Below are 22,934 nucleotides of genomic sequence, written 5' to 3'. Positions count from 1 at the left end.
AGACACTACTGGCTGGGCATGAGATTAACGGCAGCCATCAGTAGAGACTAGAACGGAATTCAACTAGCAGTAGGCTAAAATACTTTTTATCTCGTCAGGATGCGAAGTGGTAACTCCACTATGTCTCCCCAATTATACTTTTGGATAGTTGCGGACCGCTCTGGTTTTGAATGTCTGTGCCAGGTCTTACAATAAAGGGTTCGGTAAGTTAGTAACCCTCGACTAACTATTTCAACTTAAGAATTATGTTTTTAGCTAAAACGCATATTCAAATTACTAGTAACCAGAGCTACATGGGTTGCGATAAACCCAGTTACTCACATGTAACAAAAATGCCAACCGGTAACCAGTACCATGGATGTACTGTTTCTACAAGAGGTCCATGTGATGGATCAGATTTCAGAAATTCGATAAGTTGGTACTTGGTAGGAAGTCGTTCAAGTTAAATTATTAATCCATGTCTTACCAGGAACCCATAGACCTGGTGACCGGCCGTCACGGCTATGTTTGTTATAAAAGGTCCCTGTGATGATCATTGAAACAACTTGAATCAAAATTCAGAAATTTAAAAATTTGCAATGAACTCATTTAAGTCACGAGTTTTAAAAATAGTTTTTTTTTCTTTGCTAAAAATAGAAAGAGAAATTATCTCTCTTGCCTCCCTTCGTCATCCCCTCCGACAGGCAGCCTCTTCTAGCTTTGGGATCTGTCGGAGCACAATGAAAGAAAGCTAGATCTATCTGGCGGTCTCTAATTTCTCTCGTCCTCTCTGCCTCTCCCGATTGATACCAACAAAATCACTATTCTTTTCCCAACAAAATCACAAGGAAACAAAGCAATATCTAGATCTCCTTACCACGGAGTTGGCGGAGACGATGATGGAGCTGGGCGATCTGCTCGCCCGCGAGTACAGCATGACTAGGGGCGTCGAAGGGCGACTTCGGAACCGTCGGTGGCGGCCATGGCCACCGGATCGATGGGGGAGTCCCGTGTAAGTGTTCATGGAAATGGTACTTTAATCAGCTGCTGCTTCAGTAGAACGCTTCCTGAAGGTTCCCGAATAATTCGATTTTCGTAGTGCACAAGGTAAAAGTGGTGACGACCATGGAGCTGGGTAATGCAGAACCAATAGTGTATTAATTTTCTAGTTTCAGTAGCGCGCTGGCTTCCACAAGATCATCAGGATCGTGGTGCACAAAAATGGGGAAAAAACATCTCGAGGTCCGAAATTGTTGTGGTCACTAATTGAGTTGGGCAAACTAGATTTTTAGCGAGAATATGCTAGTTATGTTGTTTCCTAGATTGAGATTTTTCTTCATGAATTGGCCTATCACCATGTTGTTCACTATGCTTGAGATTTTAGACACCTCGTTGATTCCTAGGACTAGAGAATCTCAAAAAGGTAATAGGATGGCTCATTAATCAGGATGAACAGATCTAAGTTCAGTTACAGGGAGTCATGAACGCTATGCTACACAAGCGCAAATCCCACTTTTCCACCGCTTGAATCAAGGAACTGCTAGAAGTTCAGACTATGGGTAGAGCTAGAGAAGTAGAATGTATATTCGGGGGTATAACTGTACTACCTTCTCCTACTGCATAGCAGTCGCAAATGGCTCCAAGGCGCCTACGGTTTTGGACAACGGTGATCCGGGGGGCAAGGCTTTCTGGGTTTCCAAAATCTCTGTGGTGTCGCATGTCCTTATCACTAAGCCCAATAAGAATTCGGATCACCACTCGAACTATGTTCTAGCTCTTACTTTGCAGTGCCTGTTAGAACGGAGATTTGTGTGCAATACACCAACAATAACTGAAATGGTGTTGTGTGAAATAAGACAATCAGTACATGCTCCAATAACATCCGTGGTTTTTTGTCAGCAACTAAATGACTCGTACAGAAGGATAAGTAATTTCGTTTGCCAAGATGTGCTGCCAGTTTATTCTACCATTTTACCTGACAAAAAAAAATCAATAACTAGCAGGAAAGAGGAAGCATATTTCTTTGTCTCGGTTTTTTTATCTTGTTTGAAGAATTTTATCTTTATCTTTTAATCGTGCAGCTAGCTAGGTAGAAGGACAGGATTCATTTGTGGGTTTACCAGAGAAAAAGGTGTAAGGCGCTAGCAGGAGTAGAAGCATTGCAATTTATCTTTTTTTCTTTATCTCTTTTGAAGGCTTTATCTTTACATCCTGGTGCTATCTATCTACAAGGAAAGGGGATTGAGTTGCGGCTTTTCTAAAAGAAAAAGAAAAAGAAAAAGAAAAAGGAAAAAAGTGTAGTGAATAGCAGCGCTTGCTACTGTTGTGTCTAACTCATTTGTACCTACTGTGGTACACACAATGTTGCAGCATATAGCATTCCAAGTTTTTCAGCTTGTAGTGCTCCTGAACTATATTTGAATTCGATCTGGCTACTCTGTGGATTGTACCTATTATTTAACCTAAGCCAAGGTATGTAACTAGTTTATCTGTAATCATCCATCTCTTGCTTCTTCAGATATATATAAACCAGATTTACTTATTTATTTGGTAAGATGCAAAACTTTGCCATACGAAATTCTGTAATGTGGCACGCATACATACAAGAAAAGTAATAATAACAATTGTTCTTGCTTTTGTATGAGTGTATACAGAAATTGGTCTGACGAGAAACTTAGCTGGAGCTTTGTTACAATATCGACAATTGATGAGCTACGTTCTGAGCCCCATTTGAAATTAATGTAGAGGCCGGAGATCCACAGATCTGACAAATCCATCATGCACACTAAGGTATTACACATTTACATTTACTAAACACCTTCCTTTCCATTCTGCATGTCATCGTAGCGTCATTTGCGAACACTGTGAGATTTCTTGTTCCTCATCTTTTGTCTTCACTTCAACTGTGTGGTGTATAGGTTTTTGTATGCTAGCAGTTTCATTAGTTATCCGTATCATGTATATTTCACTATCCCCATTGTATCATTAATTGATTTGCTAGTTCGGACTGATAGTCACCTTACTGCTTGATATATGCGCATGTGGATGCAGGTTATCTGGGAAGACACGATTGATGGTGCCGTTGAGCGAATACTTCATGAACTCAAGAACACTAGCAGCAGAGAGAATGCCATCTACTTTGATGGTTGGGACGGGCTGGGGACGTCTGCCGTCCTGCGAGCTGTAGCCCAACGGCTGGCATCAAAGGAACCGGCAAGGCCCCCAGGGCTTGAATTTGAGGAAGTCATCCACATTGACTACTCAAAGTGGAAGAGCAGAAGAGCATTGCAGCGGGAAATCACAGAGCAGTTGCGGCTTCCGAGTTGGCTGATGAAGGTGTTTGACAAGCAAGATGAGGATGATGATTTCAACGGTATTATTGATCAACGTCGTCGAACTGAGATAGAAGAGGTCACAGCAAGGATCCATAGGAGCATGGAGAGCCGCAGGTTTCTTCTGATTCTTCACAATGGACACAACGAGGAAATTGATATATTTAACCTAGGTCTTAACCTCGGTCTTTCCCGGTATGGGTACCCGAGTAACAAGATGTTGTGGACCTTCCAGGGGAGGTTTAGGCTCGACCCCAAGCTGCGAGACATGGTTGTGAAGAACAATACGACAGATGTTCTTATCTCAGCTTCTTCCTTCAGGAGAGATCCACGAGACCTCTGGTCCTATCTAGTGCGTGAAGAGGCTGAACAAGTTTCATGCAAGCATGGCATCGATCCTGCAATGGTTGTTGAGTGCTTCTTGTATATGTTGGAACGGAGTTACATGGGCCAAAACATCATTGACTATGATTGGGCTTTTCATGCTTCCAACTTTTGGATATGTGATGGAATCATACATCAGGAACAGTGGCGGTTGGGGAATGCTCTTCACGAAGACTTGGAATGGTGTATAGACAAGTTGTCCCGACAAGAAGCCAAAGAAGAGGGTCTTCATAAGTCTCACATGGAAAAGTATGCCAACCTCAGACCATACTGGATTTCAACAGCCAGTTCTGGATTTCTACTAAACCCAGTTGGTATTATTCCTAACAACATGTTTCAGAATTCAGACAAGCTCAGTGTGATAAAACTGTCGCAGTGTGCCTTCAGTTTCTTATTACCTCCATTTCTATACTGCCACAGCCTTAGATTTCTATGTCTAGACCGTTGCAAGAACCTGCAACAAAACATATGTGCAGAAGAAGGGAATGATTCCACCAGGGTCTGGGCATGCTTCCAAAGCCTGTGGATACTTGACTTGCGCCACATGGACATGGATTGGATCTTATCTGCACAGATGATGGACCTCATGACTCAGCTCACTGAGCTAAACATAGTGGGAGCTGAGAACTGGGACCTGAGCCATTTACGTGGACGTCTTCGTAACATCCGCAAGCTCCGGGTAATAGCGTCTACCTTTTGTAATTATGAGAGCAGCTTGTTCTCGGAAATGGAGCAGTTGGAGATTCTTGAATTTTCAGGAAATATAACCGAACGACGAGTGAGCTTATTATCTCTTTGTAATCGACTCAAGAGTGTCGCTGTTCATGGATCGGATGGACTAGAAAAGATCTCTTTGCAAGGCTTTTCCCAACTGAAGAATGTCTTGTTGAGTGGAATGTTGGAGGGACTCGAGGAACTGGACCTCTCGGGTACAACGTTGCAGACAATTAACCTTGGCGCAACGTGGTGCCTGAATCTCAAGAGGTTCCTTCTGTTAGGCTGCGAGAAGCTCCGTGCTGTGTTGTGGCCACCGAGAGGCCGTAGACAAGTGTTAGATGTGTTGCGTATTGACACCACCTCACGATCAGAATCAGATAACGCAGTGGAAAGAAACTTATCTGACTCTGCTTCCACGAGATCATCATTAGTCATTCACAAGGGAAAAGAATTACATGCTCATCCATATCGCCACAAATCCCTCAAGGAGCAGAAAGAGAAATACTTCAATAGATGGCGGATTTCTCTGACAGATGCAAGGCTCCTTAGGTCGCTTTTGCCCGTCATAGAGGATTTAAGAGAGACATTTGAAACAGTGTACAACCAGTTAAGAAGGAGAGGATCCTTGCATGTTGATATCTGTGCTGCAGCTGCTCTTGGTGGTAGGAACGTACAAGGAGCAATGAGTAGCCGTACCAACCATAGAAGTACTTTGGTGGACTCAAAGTACAAAGATATCTTTAAGGAGGCTGGTCTGGCTAATAAATATGATGATTTGGATGATGGCCCAACCCCATCTGCAGTGACATTGATGTGGGACTGCCCCAAGATAGATTTAGGTGATGACTACCAGACCTGTATCATAGAGATGATCGTTAATGAACAGCGCAGGGAACCCTTAGAGGATGCCTATTTTACAGGGAAACCCTTGCAGGCAAGTATTGAACTCATGGCGGAAGCTTTCTGGGCGGCGCAATATGAAAGTGGTGGTAGCGTCAGTTCATCATTTCCTGTTTTTCCTGACCTCATATATCCTCTTGTCACATCATTACACGTTTACAATAGCTCCTCCGTCACCAGTATTGACGCACCTTCAGAAGACTCTTGGTCTGATCTAAGATGGTGCCGAGTTGAGAGGTGCCACAAGATACACACAGTCTTCAGAACTCTCAAGGGCAGCAAGAATGTGCACGGGTGCCAATTCCCCAACCTGAGAACATTCTGGGCATCCCAACTCCTGACGGCACACTACGTCTGGAGCTGGTCTACCGCAACAACTCACCCTGATGCATATTACTCTTTCCATGACCTGAGATTCTTGCATCTGGACTACTGCCCCAGGCTCGTACATGTACTCCCTGTACAGGTACATATGAGCTACAGCTTGCGGACCATTGAGATCGTGTACTGTGGTGATCTCACTGAGATATTCCCATTGTATGTGCACGATGAGACCAAAGGGCAGATCCATCGGAAATGCCCAGGCTGGAGCGCATCCACCTGTGCGAACTCCCCAAGCTGCGGCACATCCGCGAGCTCAAGCTGACTGCTCCCATGCTCAAAACTGTCAAGATCGGAGGCTGCTGGAGCCTCAAGCGCGTGCCGGCTGTCAGCTACTACACGAGCCCCCAAAGGTGGACTGCGAGAAGGAATGGTGGGACGGCCTAGACTGGGATGGGCTGGAGGCCAATCACCACCCTTCCCTGTACAAGCCGACCCATTCAGCTTACTACAAGAAGCGGCTGGACAGAGGCTCCCTGCTCAGGTGAGTTGAGGCTGATGAGTCCTGCATCTTTAATTGATCTACTTGCCAGACAATATTCGTCCATGCTGTCCGTTCTGCGGTATACCCAAACTTTTTTTTTAATTTCTCGCTACACGTCATTGATTTGTTACATATATGTAACTAGAGTTAATTACATCGATATACACCTGGCTTGATTCAGTTACCTATATGTCCTAGTGTGTAACGATCGAATTCTCTTACCACGTATAGATATAACAGACAAGTACACATGGTTTACGTGCACTGACTACCCTCCTGTCTTGCAGGTAGTTCAATCGCTCTGGTTTCCTCATCCATTCCGTCCCTGACCACCCGTCCCGTCCCGTGCCAGTGTTTAGTTGCGCTCCTGAAAGACCTCATGATTGATCGATTTGTGTGTGCCCACTGCCCAGTGAACTTACTTACCTGCTAGTTGCTTTGCTTGTCTTGTGTGTTAACTGCATTAATCTTGCCTTCGCTGCCATGGTGGTCGTGGAGTTTCCGGTGCAGTTTGTTTCAAACTCAGTTTGGTTTGATTTGGTTTGGGTGGATCATCTACCTTGTGACATAGATTGTTCATGTCTGCATGTGAGAAGATAAATAATTAAACATGAGAGTTGGGCTAGCCTCGGATGAGCAAGTTGTTGTACTCTTCTCTTCCTTTGTTTGTTTCTGTGCTTGTGCTTGTGACTTGTAAAACTATTGCAGTACTTTTTTTCGATAAACTTCAAAAGTGTTTACACCCAGCCATCCTACTGCAGTACTTAATCCGTGTGGTTTGATTTTTGTAATGTACTGCACATCTGGTTTAGATACTGAACCCAAATTTCTAGTGTCAATAACACCAGGGCCTCCACTGCAATTTGTGTGTTGTTTGCCATTGTGAGACCTGAACCAGGATCGGATGTTGGACTATGACCAGATTGACGCTTATCACTTGTAGAGCTATGGACCATTTTATTGTTCACCATCAGATTCGTTACTTCTAAGCATATGCGCACCAGTAGGTTGGTGAGTTGGACTTTGTTACTTTGAAGTATCTCAATTGATCATGTAAAGAGCAGCTCCACTGCTCATCTCCTGGCTATCGATGCACACATGCTTTCCTCTGGCCATATAGTTTTCTACTCTAAACACGGCATCTGTTGTTGGCCATTCCATTGAAGATTCAAACTCGGCGACTATGGAGACAATACCAAGGATGGTTGCAGTGCTGGCTGAGCGAGAATACCGTGAAGATTTCGCAGTGCAACATATCCTGCAGTTTCCTAGCGACGTCAGTGGTAGCGAACATGAAAAGCACATGGTTTTTTTTTTTTTGAATCTTTCACCACATGAGGAGATGTGGTGACGCCACAGATCGGCGGCCACTTTTTCTTCCGTTTTCTTGAAACGGTGAGACCAGTGTCAGGTCATCTAGGATGTTTCTGGTTGTAGTCGTTGTGCTTATGTCTTGGGCTCTGAATACCATTGCATTCCGCGCATCCCATATCTTGCAGAGGATGATGATAGCGATTGAGTTCCAAACAACTCTAGGGAGAGAGTGTGGGAGTAGTGACGCCCATGTCCTTGAGAGAGGTGATAGAGGTGTTTGCATTCGAAGCTGCTGCCATACTGCAGTGGGTAGGAGAAGAAGAGGTGGTCGACATCCTCGACATATGCATCACATATTGAGCAAACCGAGGATCTGACAAAAAGCACATGGTGGAAGCAGTGATAAACAGAACTGGCCGACTAAACTCTCTGAAGCCTCCTATCCCCACGACCAGTGTTCAGTTATGTTTGCGAAGAAGAGAAACATGATCCGGTGGTATCCCAAATATCCATGCATGATTGTAGGTTTGGTGTATGAGATACTTGTTAGTTTATGTATACGCGAATTAGGATAAACATAAGACTCTCAACCATCTTGTACTAAAAATCTATCCCTCTTCCGTGTAACTCTATATATAATACCCCTTGAGGGTCAAGAATACTGAAATATTAGGAATTCATCCTTTATCGAAAAAACAACAAATGATCCTTGGAGGGATTGTAATTAACCACTCTAGCTAATACTCCTATTGCGATGCCGTGGATAATAAGTTAATATCGCCAAGTGAACTCCCGTCATCCATGTCTCTTAGCCATACCCCCATACATGTGTGCCAACTTTACTTCCAATGTCCCCCACCTCATAGGTTGGCTTCACAGAGTTCAATAGGTTGGTTCATCCTCGATCTTCCTGGTGAACCAATAAATAAATAGTATCATGAGAAGCTCAAGGAAGTGCCAAATAAAACTTATTTCCAATAGATTAGGAGGCACTAGGAAATCAGGAGAAACCATAGCTATGATTTCTCGGCGGTGTAAGTCTGTCCGAGTGCGAATAATAAAGTTGCATCCCGAGGCGCAATGTTGATGCTAGCCAATAATGGCTACGCCCCACATGTCCGAATGCTTGCTCTCTGCCTAATGACAAGTTTGTATAAAACTGTTCTTGAACCCAATTAAGATTCTTGTAAAATATAATAATTATGATGCTGAAGGAGCAAAAATAATGGTAAATAAAACTCCAGTAGTTCATTGCCTGAAGTTTGCAGTGCGTGATGCGGCTCGCTATGCCGAACAGCCGAAGGTGACGACAAGGTCGACCTCCGCTGGGGCATGACTGGTCGGACTCTCAAGACTCCAAAATGGGGTGTTCTATGACTTACATAAATCATTATTCACTTCTAATAAAGCATTGAAAATAGAATTTTTTTCGAAACGGAAAGTATGTCTTTAATATATTGATTATAAATCACATTTTGCCACATCCCACTTTTAGTTTCAAGTTTCTAAAACCATTTGGCCGTTCAAGCTTTCTTAATGAGTTCAAGCATACATTTTGTGGCACAAGTTATAAGGAACCACATGTTCTGAAAATTTAAGTACGAGTTAAATGTAGCTTACCACCGGTGGTCGTTCACCTAACGTTTGTAATCTTACCATAAAAATGCATCCTAGCTGATATCGATCCCTATTCATTGCATGAAGATAGGACATATGCCCGACTAAGAACATTTTTGTGGGGGTTGTAGTAAAGTCATTAGATTGCACAAATGACGTGGCTAGTATTTAATGTCTCTGTCCCAACTCCTACAATCCATTTCTTTAAAAGAGACATGTTTCCTGTACGCTCACATCCCCCACTCATATGCTAGCTTCACCAAGTTCAAATCCTTGATTGGCTCTTCTGGTCTTAATGGTGAACCAATCAAAAAAATAGTTTCATGAGAAGCCCAATGAAGTAACAAACGGAACTTATTTCCATAGGACTGAGAGGCACTGGGAAATAAGGTGAAACCACTCATGATTATCTCTCGGCAATGCAGGGTTGTCTTAGTGCAGAGAATAATGTTAGCGCCAGTGGAAGATCTACATGCATCTTTATTCGGGTCTGTCTCTTAGATCTCTTTTTCTTTTGCTTAGGTTCAGGCGAGGTAGTGGACAAATTTATTGTGATTGTGAGCAAATAGAATTGCTTGACTTGTTCAATTAAGTTCAATTTCAAACTTACAAAAATTTTGCAAAAAAAAAGGGGCAAAGGTCCTGGGGTACAATAATTTTTTTTTGCAAAAGAGCATTTTTTTCACCATGTGGCACCCCGGCTCTGAATGCTCTAGCTCCGCTGCTGGTTGGCGCCCCGAGGGCAGTGTGTTTCTGTTAGCCGAAGATGACTACACCACAAATGTTCGATTGTTTCATCTGGTAATGACAATTGCGTGCAACACCTTTTTGTACCCTACTAAAATTATGACTTGCACATATCACCTATAATAACAATTCTTAGAGCATCTCCAGTAGCGTCCCCCAAATCAATTTGGGGCGTGCCGGACCAAAAAACGGTTTCAGTCGCGTCCCCCAAAGCCCAATTTTGTCCGGCGCGCCGCGATACAGTGTTCGGCGCCCCGAGCCTGTTCCCGTCCCACCGGGGACGCACCGGGGACGCCGGACACACCGAAAAGCGAGGCGGGGAGTGGCGGGCCCGACCCGTCAGTGGCACAACAAATTTTAACCTAACCGTCGTCTACCTCGCGACGGAAGTTATTGACACGCAGCGATGGTGCAGTTCCCGCAGAGGCGCAGCGACGCGTCTCTTCACGCCTAGCTCTGCGTGCCGGAGTTAATGAGCGCGACCGCTCCCCCGCCTCCCTCCGGCCTATAAAAAGGGCTGCCTCTCATCGTCCCTCTCACACACAAACCCTAGCGCCTCTCTCCCCAACCCTAGCCGCCACCATCTCAACAAGAGTCGACGCCATGTCTGGTAGAGGCGGAGGCCGAGCTCCCGGCCGTGGTCGTGGTCGTGGCCGCGGCAGAGCGGCACGCTCGCCGTCGCCTGCCACGCCGCCGTCTTCACCGTCGGAGATGGACGTGGAGCCAGGCTTGCTGTTCGAGTTCGTCCTCGTCCTCAAGGGCGACCCACGCGGCAACCAGAGGCTGCTGGACTCCTTCGCCGAGTACGTCGCTGGCGACGACCGCCCACGCACGATGCATCTGCGGGAGGCTTCGTGCGGCTACTACCGGTGGATCGTTGACGTGATCTACGACGCGCGCGGCAAGATGGACCTCAACATCGGCTGGGAGAAGTTCGCGCGCCACCACAACCTCGAAGCCGGCTTCATCCTCATGTTCTCCTACTTCGGCGACAGGGACATGAGTGTCAAAGTCTTCGACGAGACGCGCTGCCGCCGGGACTACCACGGCGACAACACTGACGAGGAGGAGGACTGATGTTGAAGAGTATTGTTTCTTCGCAGCGAATACGTGCACGGAAGTTTCTGGATGTTCGTCTGATCGGTAGAACCAACAAGGGCACCATCCTCCCGCTGGATTTCCAGTTTGGGTGATTGGGTGTGCCCTCGAGTGTTCTTTCTTAGCAGCGAACACAGGAAACCTTCGATGCATGGGCTAGTTAGGTTTAGATTTTTTGCAAAATTTTATATTTGTGTCCACCATGGTTCAAACTATGTATTAGTTTGTGGAAAACCATGTTCCAAATTGTGTCTTCCTGTAAAGACGTTCCCAATTATGTATGAGTTTGTGGAAATTAAAATAAAAATGCTAAAAAAAGTATTTTTAATGTTTGGGGGCGGCGTTTGGGGGACGCGGCTAGGGAGCGATGTCCCCCAAACGCGGCACGAACGAAACACATCCCCCAAACGCTCAATCCGGCGCGGTTTGGGGACGCTTTGGGGACGCGGCTGGAGATGCTCTTAGACTGTCTAAAATATAAAATTATGAAGCAGTGCAGCAACTAGCTAATCACGAAAAAAATAATGATAAAGTAAATAAAATTGTGGATAATTTGTAGAGCAAACCCTTGTGTGAAAAACTATTTAGCATTGCTCTGAATTAACAATAGGCGCAGGATGGTGACACTCGATGTAACCACGAGGTTAGATTTGTAACACACATAGCACTTTAATCAGTTTCTTAGTTGCTCCTGCAATGTGAGAATTCTGTTCAGCTGCGCTATCCTTTTTTTAACCTAGGTCAAGCCATGCCCCATGTATGTATGCGTGCGTGCTCCTGAACATGTCATTTTTTTAACCTAGTTACCATTTTTTAGAATATTTGAATATATTTTATCTTTTTTTTAAAATTGTTCTCATAGATCCTATCTGAAATTTGATTCTACCCTAGTCTTCCCCTATGTTTTGGCTTTATTTGCGTGGAAAAGTAGAGCGATGCTAGACATCGGTGTGCACCACCGGGTAGCATTGATTCGCAACTGCAGTTGCAAACTATGGACTGTCCGGAGGCAGGGCTGTACCGCCATATCGCTCAGGCGTATAGGATATGGGTTCGGCCTATTTAAAGTTTTCAGTGCCTAGTGCGTTCGGCTTCTCTTTTCTCTCTCTTTTTTCCTTTGCTGCCATCATGAGACGATTTGTTGATAAACTGATGATTGATAGAGTACGCAATTTTTGACCTTAGCTATTTGTTATGTTCCAACATGTCAATGTCTCCCAAATTATGTGTACGGTAATAAACTTCGCGTCCATTGACGCTAAATTCTGAATCCAACATGAGAAAGCGCGCCATTGCCACCATTATTCCCCTCCCTGTACCTAGGCAGGCCTCGTTCGGTTTCCGAGGAAGCCTATCCCCACGTGGAACAAACCGCCCGAGTATTTGGGTGATCCCCTCATGTCACCCTAATCCCCACAAACCATCTCCCGGTATTCCCGCCTAATACCTGAAGCTAAATGCTTGTTCGGTTAGTCCCGCCTAAGCAACATCACACGCAGCGGCAAGCAGCAGCGTAGAGAGCGGCATTAGCGAGGTAGGGGCATAGCCGCATAGGGCACACATCAGACAATGAAAAGTATATCATACCAACTTTGAATCAATTTTCAGTGGCAATCAAAACTCGATTTCAGTAAAAAAAAATGATATCTCAAACAAAAGAGAACATCAAGCACTTCGAAACATCAATAAAATGATCAATTTATTGCAATACCAGAAGTAGGCTTGGAATTAAAACTCAAAACTCGTGTGCGAGTAACTCGCAACTAGACTCGCCTCAAACTCGACATATAACAAGTCAAGCAGAGTTACAATCTGGTCAAACAAGCTAATCTAGCCCAAGTGGCCAAGTTCCGCCGGTCTTCGCCAGTTCTCCCCATTCCAGTCAGCTTTCTCGTCTTCTCCGTCACTCACCATCACCGCCGCTCCATCCTCCCCAACGGACACCACGAGTCAGAGACTATGGACCACAACACCGCATCGGCACCTTCCTCGCCCAACCGCCATGCCATGGGGAAGCAGCCTAGTCGACGGAGTAGAAGAGGCAGCCTAGTCGCACCGTCAGCATCACTCGTGTCCGTGTCCGTCACAGCTCCACCGCACACCACATCGGAAAATGCATAATATATATGAAATCAAGTAGTAAGAATTATGTCATATTATAATTAGATCTAAAGCATCATGGCATAATTTAGCTCAGGAGGATTGAAGATTATAAAAAAGAGAAGAAAAAACAAACCACATCATATAAGTTCAGTCAATCGTTTCTCTTGTTGGCCAAAATATAAACGTCACGTAGCATTTGGTACTGTGAATCTACTGCAACTGCATCTGGTAGATGAGTATCTTGAAACCTGCATCTCCTAGATGAATATACTAGTGTGTACACTACAATTAACATCAGGTAGTATTTGGTACTGTCAATCTACTGCACTTGCATCTGGTAGATGAGTATGAATGGAAAAACTATTTGTCTTCAAGTAGCATGTACATAATAATTTGCAAGTCGTCACTAAGCATTCCAAGTCCTAATAGACCGAAATTAAACTTGGAATAGGATTCTATTTCAGATAAGAAGCAACCCGATGTTGCCATCATATATCTTGCCAGTTCATATTACGAGCAAGTAGACTGCATCTGGCATGTAAGAATGGGTTATTTGCAAATACCAGTAGTGCATGACGCTACAAAGACTACATGGTCATGTGCATGTAAATCAAACTAGTAGTTGGGCCGCCCCCTGGGGCGGCTCCTGACCGGCCAGGTGCGGGCCAATCTCGCCCTAATCCCGGCCCCGCTCTTCCATACAGGTCCGCTACAGCACAATATAGGTTCTGGTCGCTTTTTTCTTTTTTGACCCAAGTCTCCAATTCTCTGAACCGGTTCGACGTAGCACAAGATAATTTTAAAGCAAACTGCCAACCATGGGAAGATTAGACGGAATTTTCCAACCGTTTTGGCACCAACGCCTCTTAGTAATTCATCAGGTAGGTAGGTGCACAACAGTTCACAAGAATCAGAAACATTACACCAGGCTGGGTGCTACTGAACTGAATGAATCAATGCTTTACAAATACGAGAATAAACATCACTTGAAACAAATGCTAATGCCAACAGTAAACATGAGAAAAGAAGGAATCTGCTGGACACCAAAACATGCTGAGCAGCCTCGGTTTGGAATGCTGTTGTGCTCTGCCTGTGCATATCTGTGTGAAGAATAAAGATGACCAAACGACCTGATACAAGGCAAAATATGATGTAGTCAGCCCTGCCTATGATACTCATGATTCATGAACCTACAACAGGAAATGAGTAGAACAAATTTAAATAAAAACGAAAAGATTAGCATTCTTACCCAATTTATTATTTGCAAGCTTATTGTGTATTGAGTATCAACATTGTATGATGAATGGGGCTATATTCAGTCTGACTGTCTGCTTGCAAATTATGGTATATGTACAAGACCTAGAGCAGTATTCATGCTAGAGAAGCTTGGGTCAAGACACTGATCGCAGATTGGATGAGCTCACTACAGTACAATACTACATATACAGAGACTCATTGAATGTATTTTGTTTCGAGACGATTTATCCAATGTAACAAAAGATGATACAGCCCTATGCAAGTTGTTATGCTCACATGTAGATAAATTCAAGAACAATAATTAATCTAGAAGAAATAGGATGATAAGAGGTGGGATCATAATCATTCAAAACCTTACTATTTCACCTTCCCAGAGGCATAGTAACCAATATAGCTAGCGGGTTCCTAGAGAAAAAAAGATAACTCTGCATCCTTTGATCAATTCAGTTCACCAAGCAGTGAATTAGAAGTGCTTAAACTTAAATTAGAGAAGAACCATTATATAGGATATGCTTGTAAACATATGATCAGTAAAATTTCTAAATAATTTTTCGAAAACCTCACTGATGTTCTTACTGCTAACAACATAGCATAACAGTATAACACAAATTTCAATGTCGTTTAAGGTATTGACTAACATATATAGTCAAGCTTTAGAAACGTAGACGTAAATGAAGGAAGGGCATGTAATTTTTTTATCTTTATTTTAAACCACATAGCTATCGTAATATGTAGCAATAATTTGATCAAGAACACAAAACGATTTTTTATGCAAAACTGATTTGAGGGGGCAGGGGGAACAAAATACTATTTAGTCCCATACATGATTGTGGTGTAATTAAGTAAAGCATCGTAGTATAAACATAAAAACTAAGAACCTAACATGAATATATATTGGAACATACAAACTATTATTAAGGTAGAACTACATAGAAAATCTACCCATATGAATAGGAAGCGGAGAAACATCCTGAAGCTTCAGTCCAGAATTAGGATTGGTATGTTTATCTATCAAAAAGGACTATCCAGCCAAAAACACTCAAGTAAAGCCAAAAAATAGCACTAAATTATGCAATTATTAGATCGTGAAATTCAAACCTGTCCCTTTGATTTTGGGAAGCTAAACCAAATGGAACGGCGGAGCAGCCTCAAAATCCTGCAAAAGATATCCAACCAAATATGAATCTTCAGTTTCCAGTAATACATATAGCATATTTGGTCTAGTAACTACTTTTCTTTTCGAGAAATAAACAATTTCAATACCATGAGCATATAGAGATGTAACATATATATATCAAGAAAATAAAGTTTGACTACTCCAAGATGATGTTATATCATTATCATGCAATAAAATATTATACATAATGTTTTTTTCTTTATCAGATGGTGATATGCATTATCATTCCTGGAGTCATGAAGCATTCAGGCTTCGGCATATTTATTATCTTCCATATATATATGCGGCAATATGTTCACTCTGCCACAAACCATGACATCAAAAGGCAGAAAAAACTTGATTTTGTTCACTGGAAAACAATTACCTTGTAGCCTCTCTTCTCTCAATCTCACGATCCAAAAATCTGGGAAACAAAGAACAGAGAGGCGAGGTGTTTGTGCTGCGTGCAATCTGATTGCAGCTTTTCTGGTTTCTCCTTTTTATTAGCAAAACAAAGGGAAGTGCACAACCTCCTTGATGCCCACTACTCGAACGTGCCATCCCACGTCCAGGCAACGAGGAGATCTGGTCAAGCACAAGACCAATTCCTAGCTTATCTGTTCCTAAGAGATAGCTGAAACCAAACTAATCCTAGCTGACGAACAGGCGACAGTGCTTACTGTCGAAGCTGTCCTAACTGACGAAACCGACGAAGGAAAACTAAGCCGACAGCTAGATTAACCAACAAACTCCCCTAATCTAGATGTCCTTCACTCGAACGATGCCAATTCGCCGTCGCAGTTCTCGGAGCTGGACACGGCCAAGAGACTTCGTCGGAGCGTCGGAGAGCTGGTCCGCCGTGCGTACGTACTGGACGTCGATGTCGCCATCCTCTACGCATTGGCGGATGAAGTGGAACCTGATCTGGATGTGCTTGCTTCGGTCGTGGAAGACCGGGTTCTTCGTCAGCGCGATCGCTGATTTGTTGTCGACGCGGAGCTCGGTTGCGCCGTCGTCGTGGCCAAGCAACTCGCCCAGGAGTCGCCTGAGCCAGATCCCCGGCACGCACCGCTCGTAGCAGCGACGTACTCCGCCTCGCACGAGGAGAGAGCCACGATCTTCCGCTCGACGACTGCCGGGAAACGGGGCTCGCCCGTAGAAGTGCGACACCCCACTAGTGCTCTTGCGATCATCAATGTCGCCGCCGTGGTCGGCGTCGGCTGTAGCCCACCGGCCTGACCTTGCCCTCCTGGTGCGTGTACTCACACCCGAGGGTCTTCGTGCCGGCGATGTAGCGCGAGTAGATGCTTCACCGCCGCCATGTGCTCGCTCGTCGGCTTCTCCATGAACCTGCTCGAGAAAACCTACCGTGAAGCGGATATCCGGCCGGGTATGGACGAGGTAGCGCAGCCCCCACAACGCTGCGGTAGAGTGAGGGGTCCACCGCCGTGCCGGTGCCGTTCTTGCTCGGCTTCAGCCGCAGCTCCATCGGAGCCGCTGTCGAGTTGCGGTCGCTCATGCCCATTCACGTCGAGCGGCTTCTCCGCATAGGCTGCCTGCCCCAATCGGATGCAACCAGGCCTTTGTGTCACCTCGATGCCGAGGTAGTATGACGAAGGCCCGGATCGCTCATCCGGAACGAGGAGGTCATCTCTTGCTTGAACTCACCGATGGCGGCCGTCGAGGTTCCGGTGATGATCGGATCGTCGACGTACACGCCGAGGAGCAGCCTCCCGCCGTTCTTCGTGCGCGCGTACACGGCATGGTCGGAGGGGCACTTGATGAACCCAAGCCTCGCGAGGCTCGTGTCCAGCTTGGCGTTCCATGCCCGCGGTGCCTGTCGGAGGCCGTACAGGGCCTTGTGCAGCCGGAGTACCTTCCCTCCGATCCAGATTTGGCGAATCCGGGCGGGCTGCGCGACGTAGACCTCCTCCTTGAGCTCCCCGTTGAGGAAGGCGCTCTTGACGTCGAGGTGGTGCACCTCCCACCTCTCTTGTGCGGCGACGGCGAGGAGAAGCCGCACGGAGTCAAGCCGTGCGACGGGGCGAAGACTTCCTCGAAGTCAACTCCCTCCGCCGCACGAACCCTTTGGCGACGAGGCGGGCCTTGTGTTTCACGACGGTGCCGTTCTCGTCCCTTTTGACCTTGAAGACCCACTTCAGCCCAATGGGCTTGTGGCCCGGTGGCGAGTCGGCGAGGGTCCGGGTCTCGTTCTCCTCGATGCAGCCCATCTCCTCCTCCATGGCCTTGCTCCGGCTCGCGTCTGCGAGCTTCGGCCCACCTTTGCTTGGCTCGTCGGCGGTGGTGAGCGGCGGACGTTCGGCACGGCCTGGTGGAGCGAGGTCGTCGCCGAGCGGATCCGAGACGCGGCGGTATCGGTGTTCTTCCCCGTCGTCCTCTCCATCCACCGGGGAGGGATCGGGGACAGGCTGGTGGAGTTGCAAACTCCACCCCTGGTGGCGGCGAGCGGCGGCGTCTGTTGTGATGGCGATGGAGGCTGCGAGGAGTGGGCGGGGCGAGGGCGAGCGTGTCCGCTCGCTCCCTTCCTCCCGATCTTCCGGCCTTGAGGTGGGATTGGGCGCAAAGGTGTACTCCACGACGAATTCCTCACCCAAGTCCTCGGCTCCCGAGCCATCCTTGCTCCGAGTCCCGGCTTTCTCCTCGTCGAAGACCACGTCGCGGGAGATGTGCACGCGGCGGGTGGCCGGGTTGTACACCCTGTACGCCTTGGAGCCGAGGCTCGTACCCGATGAAAATCATCGGCGTACTCCTGTCATCAAGCTTGCGAAGGAGTGGCCGCGCGCTCTTGACATGGGCGACGCGGCCGAACACACGAAGGTGCTCGACCGACGGCTTCTTCCCGTACCACGCCTCGTACGGTGTCTTCCCCTCGACACTCGCGTGTGAAGGAGCGGTTGAGCACGTACACGGCCGTCGTCACCGCCTCACCCCGGAAGAAGCTGGGCAAGTTCTTCGCCTTCATCATGCTTCTCGCCATGCCCACCACCGTACGGTTGCGACGCTCGACCACGCCATTCTGCGCGTGGTGAGTAGGGCGCCGTCGGGTGGCGCTTGACACCGGTGTCGGCGAAGTGGGCGGCGAGCGTGGACGACGTGAACTCCCCGCCACGGTCCGTTCGCAAGGTGCGCGGTCGTCGGCGTGCCTACGTCCGCGCCTCGGCACTGGAAGCGCTTGAGAGCCGCGGCGGCCTCATCCTTCGTCGAGAGGAGCACCAACCACATGAAGCGGCGCGTGGTCATCGACAAGGAGGAGGAAGTAGCGCCGTCCGGCGGCGTCGGTGGCGTGATCGCGCCGCATAGGTCGGCATGGACGAGCTCAAGCGGCTCCTCCGCTCGAAGCTTCGCCTGCCGAGGGAACGGCGTTCGCCGTTGCTTGCCTGCGAGGCGAGGCCTCGCACGGCTCTCCGGTGGGCTCGACGGCGGGCGGTCCTTGCACCATGCCGTTCCGCGCCATCCTCCGCGGCGCCTCGAGGTGCGGGTGGCCGAAACGTGCATGCCAACGCCATGGGATCGTGTCCTTCCTCGTCGCGAGGCACACGGGCTGTACGGGCTGCATTGTCGGCTTGTAGAGACGGTTGGGAGCTCGCTTACCTGTGAGCGAGGAGCTTGTCGCGGCGGTCGAGGATCGTCGGCACGCCACGGCGAATGCGAATGTCGCGAGCCAGCTCGTCGAGCCGGCCGAGGCTCACAACGCTGCTCTTCGGCCTCGGGATGTAGTACACATCCGAGAAAGCGCGCGGGGTCCGCCGTCGATGCAGAAGGCGATGGTGCCGCGCCCTCCGATCCGCACCACCGAGCCATCGCCGAAACGAACGTTGCCGGTGATGGTCTCGTCGAGCGTGGCGAAGACGGCGCGGTCACCAGTCATATGGTTCGACGCGCCGGTGTCGAGGTACCACGTCGTGTCGAGCCGCTCGTCGGCGCGCCCTGGGACGACCATGGCCTTCTCCTCATTGAGGAACACGAGCGCGCGCTGCGGCGCCCTCCGTTCCATCGGCTGTCGCGGACGACGTGGCCGCGGTCGGCGGTGGTGGAGCCGGCGCGGTGGATGCGCGTCGAGCTCGATTTCCGCGAGCGGCATCGCGAGGATCGGCGTCGTCGTCCTCCTTGGCGAGGTGAGCCTCCTCCTCGCGCTTCTTCTTGCGACACTCGCGGGCCCGGTGGCCCTTCTTGCCACGGTAGTGACGAGGCGTCGTCGCGTTTGGCGCCGCCGGCGTTGCGGCCGGGCGCCGTCATCGCGGCCCTTGCCGCGGTTCCTTGGCCGACGGTTGTCACCGCCCGAGCCGCTGCCGCGCGCGTCGTTGGGGCGCGCTGCCTCGCTCGCGAGCGCCACTCCTCCTCGGTGAGGAGAAGCTGCCCCGACCCGCCCTCGGTGTCGAGGGCGTCGTTCTCCTCCACCACTTGCAACCTCCCGCACGGCTCCTCAATGGACATCCGCTTTATGTCTAACGGAGACTCAATTGAGGAGGCCATGTGGCGATACTTACGGGGCAAGACGCGGAGGAACTTTCGACAGCCTTGTGTTCGTCCTCCGGTCGCCGAGGATCTCCGGGTCGGCGAGGATAGTGGAGAGTCGCAGCGCGAAGTCCTCGACGCCTTCCCCTTCCTTGAAGGCGAGGCGATCGTACTCGCGGCGGCGCGTACGTGCTTTGGCGTCGCGGACGCGTTCTCGCTCCGACGCGCGGCGTCTCGAGCATGTCCCACGCGGCCTTGGCGTTGTCCTTGGCGGCGAGGGTGCGCACGAGCTCCGGCGGCACGGCGCGGAGGAGAGCCGACGCAGCCGCACGGTCTTCGTGCTCGTCGCACTCGTCCTCGTTCACGGCGTCCCGGAGGCCATGAACACGGAGTTGCACTCGCATGAGTACCGCCCGGTCCGCGTAGTTGGTCCGCGTCAAGGTTGGCCGCTGCGAGCCGGTGACCTCACGCGCGACCTTCTCCCTCACCACCGGCTCGCGCCCATGGTGCTGGCTCCGACCACGGCGAGCTGGCGATCGAGACGGCGAGCGAGCTTTCGAGCGCGGCTGGAGACTTGGAGCACGACACGGTCGCATCCGTGGGCTTCTTCTTCCCTCCTTGCGCCGCCGGCTTCGCCGGCGGTGGCGGCGTACCTACCATGATCGGCGAGGCTCGATACCACTTGTAGCCTCTCTTCTCTCAATCTCACGATCCAAAAATCCGGGAAACAAAGAACGAGAGGCGAGGTGTTTGTGCTGCGTGCAATCTGATTGCAGCTTTTCCGGTTTCTCCTTTTTATTAGCAAAACAAAGGGAAGTGCACAACCTCCTTGATGCCCACTACTCGAACGTGCCATCCCACGTCCGGGCAACGAGGAGATCTGGTCAAGCACAAGACCAATTCCTAGCTTATCTGTTCCTAAGAGATAGCTGAAACCAAACTAATCCTAGCTGACGAACAGGCGACAGTGCTTACTGTCGAAGCTGTCCTAACTGACGAAACTGACGAAGGAAAACTAAACTGACAGCTAGATTAACCAACATACCTCATTCTTCTTTTTCACCAAACTTTTCCCCTAGATTTGTCCCCTTCTCTTCTTTCGCAGATCTGAACAACTCATGTTTATAGATGGAGGATAGAGAGGAGCGGGACAACACTCAGAATGAATTTTGTTGAGCTGCTTTTTTCAGACTTTTTTGCTATTAGAAACCAACATTGTCATAGTCATATTGTAGACATCCTCATCTTTAGTCTGCCCACAGTACAGATTTCGACAGCAGGAAACATAACAACGCAAACAAGAAAAAAGTCAATGCAAGTAGCAATTGCATTTCCACGTAACACTGATATATTAAGCATGAATTGTGAATAGACAATTAACCTCACATAGGCAAAGAATTTATAAATTCAGCGAACGTGAACGAATAAAACATACATTGTACAACCCACCAACTCGCTTCGACATTGATGTTTACCCAAGTCCCCGCAAGAAACCACAATACACATTGAATGTCGAGTTTCTTTAAATGCTTGGTTTGACACATGTAATACATTGTCCACATGACAAACAATATTTGGGTGTCTATGGCTGAACAAAATGATCGGTACGTTTCATTTTAACATACCATATGTTTCTTATGGTGTTTCAGCAGGTGTGGAGTTCTTTGTGTCCTCATTAAGTCTCCGTCTCTACATGAAAAATGAATGACCCAATCAAAAAATTAGTAAACACACATGGGAGGTCTGTGTTACACAAAGATTTCATACCTCATAGTGTATGTCTCCAGGGCCAACATCTCTAACTGCAAAGCTGCTAAAGCTTTCTTTGTAGCTTGTTCTTGTAAAAGAAAGCTAGAAAGAAACAGAACAGATGAACCCTCTAGTCAGACTAAGAACTACCTCATGTTGCTAGAGATTCTTCCCAATAATACTTTCGTACTATGTCGCTTCCTCATTGTTATGATATCCATCAACCTAAAAATAATGGAGCGTCGAGATCCCAAATAACATATCTGGACACTTCCAGGCTCAAATACAGCAACAATTAGTCTGAAAAGTGTGTTCGATAGATGTACGAATAAAGATACCTCCACGTCGTCAATATGAGAAAAACTTTCTGGATCAACATTAGCTTTACCGCTTTCACCCAACGATACCAAAAAGCATTCAAAAGATGATCAGTAACCATCAACTTGCCAATATGAACTCAAAAGGGGCCGGGTTAAATGAACTGGAATTAGTATTGGTTTCACCAAAGCAGCGGACGAATCGACGAGGAGCGGCGTGCTGTCGGTGGCCTTCCTAGGTTGCTTGTGTAGACCTGCTCTTCTCAACAGCGGCCGACACACGGGTCATTGAGGAGATTACCGGGGTATAACAACGAGAGAGATCGGGAGCATAGAAAAAAGAGGAGAGGAGAGAGGTTCCCGGAGCAACGGGGCGGGTGGTGGTACCTGTCGGCGGCGACATCGGAGCGGTGGCGAATCAGAAGCGAGTAGATGGCATCTGCCCCCATTCCTCAGCCACCTCATCTCCGTGTTGCAGCAACGATTGACGGCGGAGGATACACAGAGGCGCTCATCGACGAGAAAGAGAAGAGGGGAGCGATCTGCCTGACGGGAGAGGAGGGTGTGGAGCCGCCGCCGGGGAGAATGGGATGGGAGAAGGGTAGGGTTCGGGGGCTCCTCCCTTGAGCCTCCAGCAACCAGGCATTGACATGTGGGCCAAAGGTGGAGGCAGACCAACCATCGTACAGCAAGCTGGCCCAATCGGCGTAAGCTAGGCAAGTTTCTACACCATGAGAATCGCGGGACGTGGGTATCGTGGAGCGCCCTGGCATAGGCCAAAGGGGGTCGCACTTACTTGTACTCAATACCAATCTTGCTATAATAAATGGAAATTGAGATAGAGTGTTCTTCACAGTTCAGAAGATATCAAATATACCGAACTATAATAGACCATCAACCTATAACACTTCATTGCAATCATG

At 48.0% G+C, this 22,934-nt stretch overlaps 1 protein-coding gene and 2 long non-coding RNA genes across 3 annotated transcripts; 2 read left to right on the top strand and 1 right to left on the bottom strand.

Moving 5' to 3' along the window:
* The first annotated feature begins 668 nt into the window (after positions 1-668).
* LOC124664414 lies at positions 669-5,958 on the top strand. The gene is made up of 4 exons (XM_047201941.1): positions 669-991; positions 2,350-2,451; positions 2,634-2,769; positions 3,031-5,958. The coding sequence occupies exons 3-4, from the start codon at positions 2,758-2,760 to the stop codon at positions 5,956-5,958; spliced, it is 2,940 nt and encodes a 979-aa protein (XP_047057897.1). The 5' UTR covers positions 669-991; positions 2,350-2,451; positions 2,634-2,757.
* Positions 5,959-6,040: 82 nt separating this feature from the next.
* Positions 6,041-6,925, top strand: LOC124659576. The gene is made up of 2 exons (XR_006989628.1): positions 6,041-6,177; positions 6,465-6,925. It is a non-coding gene; the product is annotated as an uncharacterized LOC124659576 (long non-coding RNA).
* Positions 6,926-13,956: 7,031 nt separating this feature from the next.
* LOC124663595 lies at positions 13,957-21,386 on the bottom strand. Its single transcript, XR_006990403.1, has 3 exons — positions 20,991-21,386; positions 15,412-15,469; positions 13,957-14,186 (listed from the first exon to the last, which is right to left on the bottom strand). It is a non-coding gene; the product is annotated as an uncharacterized LOC124663595 (long non-coding RNA).
* Between the last annotated feature and the right edge of the window lie 1,548 nt (positions 21,387-22,934).

Source organism: Lolium rigidum, chromosome 6 (genome assembly GCF_022539505.1).
Source record: "Lolium rigidum isolate FL_2022 chromosome 6, APGP_CSIRO_Lrig_0.1, whole genome shotgun sequence".
NCBI lineage: Eukaryota > Viridiplantae > Streptophyta > Magnoliopsida > Poales > Poaceae > Lolium > Lolium rigidum.
Note: the sequence above shows the minus strand (reverse complement) of the source record. Positions and strands in the feature narration are given on the sequence as shown.